At 32.0% G+C, this 8,487-nt stretch overlaps 1 protein-coding gene across 1 annotated transcript in view; it reads left to right on the top strand.

The window, feature by feature from the left end:
• Positions 1-191: 191 nt before the first annotated feature.
• Positions 192-8,487, top strand: part of LOC108977772 (protein TANC2) — a gene marked incomplete at its 5' end in the record, with an annotated part of 113,262 nt that continues 104,966 nt past the window's right edge. The window contains 1 exon segment of the mRNA XM_018947660.1: positions 192-974. Coding sequence (XP_018803205.1) covers positions 872-974 — 103 coding nt within the window.

Below are 8,487 nucleotides of genomic sequence, written 5' to 3'. Positions count from 1 at the left end.
AGAATATAATATATTATTGTAAAAAGAATTACAACAACCAGAATTTTAAAATTGCAAAATTGCGAAAAAATAGTTGTAGAGAGAGTTGCAATAAAAAAATTGCAATTTCAAAAATTTTATTACAACAACAACAACAAAAATTATAYAGTTTCACCAATTAAAGTTCGAAAAAATCAGCATAAAAAATTAAAATAAAAAATGAAAAATACAACAACAAAATTCAATATAAAAATGAGAAAGATGCCGCAATAAAAGTTCTGAAAAGTTCAATATATGAAATTACAACAAAAAATTAAAAATACAACAACAACAAAATTAAAAAAAATCCACAATAAAAGTTCTGAAAAAATTCAGCAACAACAAAATCAACACGGCAGCTGTATTTTCGCATTAACTTCATCTCAAACAAAGGCAGATTGCGTAAAAATATAACCTTTTAATCAAAAAAAAAGTCGCACATAACGCGAAAAAGTGTAAAATATTCATTGTGTTGTCTTTCGGCTGCCTGTCATCAGCAACAACATACGCACGCAGCAAAAGAATGAAACTGTTGCTGGCATTTTGATGCGCCAAAGCAGCAGCCAAGTGGGCAAGAGAAGTGTTTAAAAGCGTTTTGCCGACAATGCAAGCAGCGAGTGCATCAAAAAGCACTATAAAATTGCAATAACAACAAAATTTAAAAAAATTTACACAACCAAAAGGAAATTTTAACAAATACATGTGTATAAAGCAATCTCTCAGCATCATCAAGTTGCGCAGCATCATTACTTTTGATGTGCAAGCAGCATAAGTGAGCGCGCTCAGTAGCACACAAACATCCATACGTACATACACATGTATATGGAAGGGCCAGGCGCGGAAGGCAAGGAATATGTCAACAACGAAGGATAAAATAAATTTTCAAAATACCTGGAGCTGCAACAAAACGACTGGTCGCCGTTCTGGAAGTGGGTATAATAGCTGCAGTTTCTTAGGTAAAATTCACACACACATAAATACATACATACAAACATACAGGCTTTCAAAGCAATGCCATCATACACCTTAATACATATACTACTTACAGCCAGCGCTTAAATGCTGTTTTTATTGTTGTTAATTTTTTTTTTCATTTCTTTTCTGCAATTTTTGTCGTTGTTGCATTTTTCATGCAATTCTTCGGGTCATTTGAGTGGTAATTCACTGCAGCGGCAGTACTCTTACCAACCATCTACTTCCACGAAAGATTTCGCTGCATAAACTTTGAGTCTCTGCGTTTGTGAGACGAAAATGGGAGTGACTAAGGGCTTTGGATTGCGTTGGCTAGCCCACATGCAACAACACACACACGCACACACATATCTTCCTTCCTTTTAAGCATTTAAAGAGTCCTCCACAGTTCTAACCAGACAATTCGTGCTTTTTTATAGCCAAGTTAATTTAAATGCAAGTTTTTTCTTAATCGTGCTCTCCAATGTTGCACAGCATACCCAAGCTGGTGGGGCTAGCGTTGGACGTGCGATTTTTAAGGGCAATGACGCAGCAACGTCGACACGCCCGAAAGACATTTTTCACATACCAAATTAGCGTTGTTAATTTTATCGACTCTTTTCGCGTCATTCTACCTACATTCAGCCATATATAGTATATATATACAAACGTTCCATGGTAACATGAATACATGCACTAAATTGCATACAAAGTTGTTTTACCTTTCTGTCACTTTTGTTGACATAATGAACTTGTGTTGAAGGTTTGAGAAGTTAATTTAGAGTTTAAACGTTAGATATACCGGATTTAATGCAATTCACTGTGCGGGAACTCAAATCAGCGCTTCTGAGAATTGCTGAATTTTCTATAAGGGTATAAAGCGATATTCTTGAACTGGACTGTATACATTTACTAACTTTAATTGAATTCTTTTGGTATTCAGCGCATTGAAGTAGTGCTGAATAGTCACAAAATGTAAGTTTGATGTATTATTTTAGCTCTATTGAAGAAAATATGCTCACTGATGTCATATTTTGTGTTTAAGTTAAATTCAGCGCATGTAAATTATGCTGAATTGTCTTAAAACTATTGCACTATTGGAGCTCCATCGTTGGCAAACACTTATTTTGATTAAATATTTTGTGCTTTAGTTCAATTCATCGCACATAGAATGAATTCAGCGCATGTAAATTATGCTTAATTGTCTTAAAAAGTAAAAAATATTGTATTATTCGAGCTTCACTGTTGATTAAAAGGTTTTATGTAAATGGTATTTTTTAAATTCACTTCATCCACAAAGAATGAATTCAGCGCTTGTAAATTATGCTTAATTGTCTAAAAAAAAAGCGCATGCGAAACGAGCTGAATTGCATATAACTTTAAAGTTTTCTTTTCAGTAATAAGTTTTATATATGCTGATGACATACAATTAAACGAATTTTAAATGCAATATATTCAAAATGGGTTGAATTCAAGCGTAAAGTATGCTGGAAAATATAAAACTAGTAGCTTATTTTAGAACTGTATAGTAAACTTTTTTTTATTTATCTCAAAGTATTATCAGCGCTTAAAAGTATAGCTGAATTGTGTTTTTATTAAAAGAAAAAAATTTTTATTTACTTCAAACCATTATTCAGCGCATGAAAGTATAGCTAAATTGTTTGTTTGTTTTTCTTAATAGATCTAAGTTCTTTTGATGCTCACAAATTGCATCGAATTCAAATTCGATGTAGCTTTTACTTACAATTCAGCGCACTGGAAAAAAATAAAGCTGTTTTTGAAATAATATCTTGATGTTGACAAAGATTTTTTAAAGCTATTTGTTAATTATTTCTATTCAGCTGTTTTTTTTACAATTCAGCGTAATTTAAATCAATTCAGCGCACGTTTTGAGATTTTTATAATTGTATTAACCGTCTTGCAATAGTTGTTTCAAACTCCAGTTTTAATTCAGCGCAATATTTTATTATATATTCTGCTACTTTAAGCGTAAAATGCTGCCACAATGCCTTTATGATACTAAGTTCACAAATATCTTATATTATCTTACATACATATTTACATTTAATACATGCATATATATGTATGGGGATGTGCTGCAGTAATAAATTCAGCACAGTTTAACTGAGCTCAACACAATTCAGAGCAGCTTTAATAAATTTCGCAATGCATCATATACGCGCACAAAAGCGCTTCAACATATTTCTACGAAATCCATTGAAATAATGCTTCAGCTTCCATTATATTGAGACCACTTCAACTGCCGAAAATGCAAACGAAAATTATACCAAAATTAGACGCGCTGAAAAGCAGGAGCAGCGAGAGTAAATAAAAATAAAATGAAGCAGGAATAAAATATTCGCCAAACTCACGTTGTCATCCCAAGGCTATCAAATGCAAATATCTTCTCTTTTTCCTTTTTTATAACCAACAACAGCAACAACGTAAAAAAATTTGAGATAAAAATGTATTGGCTGGCCGAGCAGACAAACTACAAGCGCAGATCATTGTCTGCACAAGACGAAGAATTTACCAACAAAAAGAACAGCTAGCGCTGAAAGAAAATACAATACAATAACAATGGTGTATGCTTGTTGCACACGACATATTACCGTTGTTGTTGCAATTGGCGCTACTTTTTTTTTACTTTTTATTATTGCTTACTGTGCCATCTTCGTTCATCGATTTCATTAAAGAAGCCTTCTGATGTGCTAAATCGAGTGGATAAAATTTATTTTGGGAAAAAGTTGCTGAAACTCAAACAAGTGGGGCGGAAAATGGCTGTCGTTGAAAGACTTACAATATGTCAGAGAAGTAAAGTGTGTGAATAAGGTTTGATTTAATTTTTACAGAATTGAATTATAATAACATATTATATATTAGCTAGGTAGTGAAAATACTTAGCGTAATTGAGATAACATGCGCTGAATGAGATCGAGAGAAAGAAAAACGCTTTAAAATTGATAGCAGATAAATTCTTTATAGCTAATGGATGGTTTAAATTTTTGCTGAATAGCACTTAAGTGGCAAATTCAAATATACTAAATATACTAATTCATAAAATATTTTCTAAATAATTTTGGAGTTTTATAAAATAAGTATTTTAATTTTTGAATACTTGATAAAATTGTACGACAATCAAACTTATATAAGGAAAGTGTGTGCTGCAATTTTAAGAAATAAGAATGCTTGTAATAAAAATACTTGGCTGAATTAGGAAAACTTCCGCTGAAGTGATCTAAAGAAAGAAAAATTGAGAGAAGGAAGTCCTACATACCTAATTATTGGTTGCCATATCTGCTGAATAGCACTTCGTTGGCAAACTCAAATAAAAAATTACTTTATTATTTTTTTTTTTTGTATATTATTTTGTATAGGGGTTATAATTTGTGATGCTTACAATCATTGATGAATTATGAAACAGTTGATGCAAATATATATTTAATTTGCAAGCTAAATTGCATTTAAAAGAGCTGAATTGCTTCTAAATCCATTAAATTATATTTAATAATATGAAGGCAACATGAATTACAATTTTAATAAACAAATATGCAAAAAAAAAAAATCATGAGGGATTAAAACAGTAAATTGTATTATTAAAAAAAACGTTAACGGCCTAAAGTCCCGTGGGACACAATCTATAAACATTTGACGCCACAATAACGAGCAGTAATAAATTTGTTTATGTGTTATTTAAAAGAGCTGAATAGTAAAATGATATAAGATGGCGCTGAATTTAAAACGTGAGCTATGATTATTACAAACAGAGTTTTGATAATTATTTCTTCGTCATTAAATATGCTGAATTAATTTTAAATGCGCTGAATAGTTACTGAAAGATGTAATATGATGTAAACGTGAGAAAACAACACTTTTCTAAGCTGAATATATAGCTGAATTGCTTTGAATAACGTTTTTATGTGTCTTTTGAGTTGAAACCAACACTTTTCTGTGCTGAATTTTTTAGAATTGTATTTCCGTGTGTCTTTTCACTTGAGTTAATATAATTTAAACGCTTTGCCCTCAAATTAATTGTATTATCTGTGCTGAATGTACCGCTGAATTACTTACAACTACATTTTTAAGTGCTTTTCACTTGTATTTACAGTTCTTATTACTAATTTTTATTTGCTATGCTACTAAACGCTTAAAATGTCGATCATTTATGACGTTGCGAAGTTAACGCCTCGCAAATTTCGCGCATCATTGATATTTGTAAAATTTACGCATGCGCAAACATAACACTACGCTATGTAAGCATGCATTGAAATAGTGGGGGATGATGCAACAGCTAAATATTGACTAATTGCAAATTAGCATAGCATATTGGGTACTTCGTCCACGCAACGGGCAAAGCTGCCTGCCACAAATCTCGCAAGCACTCAAAAGCGCGGTAAGGGTAGGGGAGTTTACCTGTTTGCAAGTTAGGCCCGCACGCACAAAGTGGGATGCACGATTGCTGTTGCGCTATCAACTAACTGCAGGCTAACAGCTGCGTGCTTTGCGATCATATGTGCGCATGCGCGTGCGTATGTATAAATATGTGTGATTGCGCATTGCAGTTGAATGCAGATATGAGTTGAGTGTTTTATGGATGCGTTTTAAGCTTAATTACACTTTTGCAATATACAACGGGCATTCATATGAATGAGCAGAGACACAACAGCAACAACGGCAGGCTAATAAGCAGTCATTCAGCGCTTTCTCATTGCTCTTTGCAATTTGTTGTATGCAGCTGCCTATGCATTGCATTTGCGCGCCGGAAGGTGGGAGTTGCAACGTTGCACATTAACTCGTTTTTTTTCTTGATGCTGCCACATCTTACAAAAATTCGCAGCGGCAACATAATCGCACTGACATTTAAATAAATTGCCAATACTCAAGCCAACGAATGGTGTTCGACTGACTGCTGACAAGACAACTTGCTGTTTTCAGCTTGCTGTGTCAATTTTCATGTTACTACATGCAACATGGCAAGGCGCAACAGTGGCGTCAAGAAGCTTGTTGTCAGCAACATGTTGACAAACTGTTTTTCACATCAATGTACACGCTTAAATATAGTACATATATTTTTACCATAGATATACTATGCTCTCACGTCAGTAATAAAAATTGATACTTGCAACATACATATTGCCGTTTTGTTTTGCCTTATTGATCGAGAGAAATGCTCTACAAGGCTGTATGGTATGACAGCAATGCAATTATGTAGTGTAATTTTCTCATTAGCTTTGTGTTTAACAGGAATTAGGACATTTTTTAAATTGCTACGGCGCGTGATAATTGAACTTTTACATACAAGCTATACTTTTGATTTTTTTATATGGTTTCAAACTGTTTGTAATAATATATTTGTGGAATTAATAATGTCAATTTGACACTTTTTAGTTTTGCTGAATTTCAGATGAATACTCAAAAAGCGCTGAATATGGAGAAATTATTCATGCTATACTGCTGAATAAAAAATTATGCCTTATAAAACTGAATCTGTCGGTACTATCACTTATTGACCAAAGAAAGTGTTCTATATGGCACATGTTATAATTACTTAAATAGAAATTAGTTTCAGCGCTGATTTTGCTGAATAAATAGAAAAAGCGCTGAATAAACCCAAATTATATATTTAGTGGCTTTTCTATACCAGCGAAATGAAAAATGAAATATAACTGTAGTGTGCAGTATACTCTGACTTACTGTCATTTATTATAGTTATTTTAATAAAAAATAAATTTATAAAGCTAGTGTATATTGTATTAGCTTTGAGTGTGCTGATTTCAGCTGAATGTTTATTAATGCGTAGAAAAAACTAAAATGTACATTTTAAGGCTTTCGTAGACTAGCTGAATAAATAAAAATATGACTATCACTTTAAAGGTATATACAAAATTTACGCAAATTATACGAATTTAGTTTATTCAACAATACAGCATAGTTCAAACTTGCACTGAATTAAGCTAAAGTTTTAATTTCTTTGTAAGCATTAGCTGAATTCCGTATTTAACTACACATACTTCTTACTGAATTCCGTATGATAATTAAAATATAATCATAATTTTGATAATATATTATAACAAACTTACGCAATTTATATGAATTCAACTTATTCAGCAAAACAATATTGTATGTATGTAATTTTAACTTTTGCAGAATTAGGCTAAATAATTTAAATATTAAAGAAATTGTCAAAGACCGAATTACGAACTTTGAAGTTGCAATATGAAGCTATTTTAGGAACAAAATTTAAAAATTTATGACACTTAATATTTTTAATTTCATAAAGATTATCAGTTAAAGAGCACCACAATAGGATTTTTAAAATCACAGTCACTTTTAGCGGTATGAGTTCGAATAAAATTAGTGCTGAATGTATATTTCAAGCGCTGAATATAACTTAAATGCTTTTTTTGACGTCGAAAATGAATAAACATTAAAATATTAGATTTTCTGTTAATTAAAAGCAGTGCTTACACACTATTGTATTTCTTTCTTTAAAAAACTTTGCATTGTTTGTATATTTCCATTCTCATCATAACACCACATTAAATTCAAACTTCCGTACAGCTCGTGTACCAGCCCGTTGAAGTGGCTAAAAATAGCATTTTGCAAACGTACGGCGGCGGATTGAAATGGTGAAATTTTATATTGAAAATCACAATTTAAATACGCCAAAAACAAAATTCAGCAAATATCCAATGAAAACAAACGTCGAAAAAGTAACAACACAACGACAATGAACGTCAGCCAGCAGGTATTCGAATGGCTGTTTGCATTCAACTGCTCTTATATGTATGTATGTATTTTCAAAAACTAATCTACACACATAACATGTATGTACTTATGTACATACATATGTAGGTGTAGCTATGTTTGTATGCGTTATGCACTGAAGTTCATTTATTCTTCGTATTAAGTTTGGCTTCGCCGCTTAAGCCTTTTATCATCGATGCGTACAATTCGTCGTACCAAACAGTCTGGCTGTGCGGAGAAATCCAAAATTGAACGGCAAAAAAATTATAACAAAAAAAAAAAAGAAAAAACAATTTTGTTTAATATGATTTTCATTGTATCTGCTACATTAGCTGATTTATGTTTAAATATTCATATGTGTGCGCTAGTGTATGTGCGAGCGAAATACTTTTTTTGCAGGACTATCTTCTTCTTTGTATGCCTTGTGCATCTTTGATGGCAGAAAGTTTTATTAATTTTCTTTGTGTTGTCTGGACACAGCAGGATCCCTTTGAGTCATGATTAATGAGGTTGCTTGTTCCATCCCGAAAAAAGTTGCTCTACAGCAGCTGTTTTTGGGATATTTGCATATTTATGGGTTTATTTATAATCTCGCTGTATATGCATATACTATATATATGTATTATGTATGTAAGTGAAAGAACATTTTTCGAGGCGAGTGTAAAACCGATCACTACTTAACTAGCAGTTTTTTGTCGTATATTTAAAAACTTTTTGGTCTTTCTTTTTTCACATTCATCTTTCTTTTAATTGAAACTATTTACAAAAATT

The sequence above is a fragment of the Bactrocera latifrons genome, unplaced genomic scaffold, assembly GCF_001853355.1.
Source record: "Bactrocera latifrons isolate USDA-ARS-PBARC rearing strain unplaced genomic scaffold, ASM185335v1 scaffold_95, whole genome shotgun sequence".
NCBI classification, from domain to species: Eukaryota; Metazoa; Arthropoda; class Insecta; order Diptera; family Tephritidae; genus Bactrocera; species Bactrocera latifrons.
This window is presented reverse-complemented; position numbering and strand designations above follow the sequence as displayed.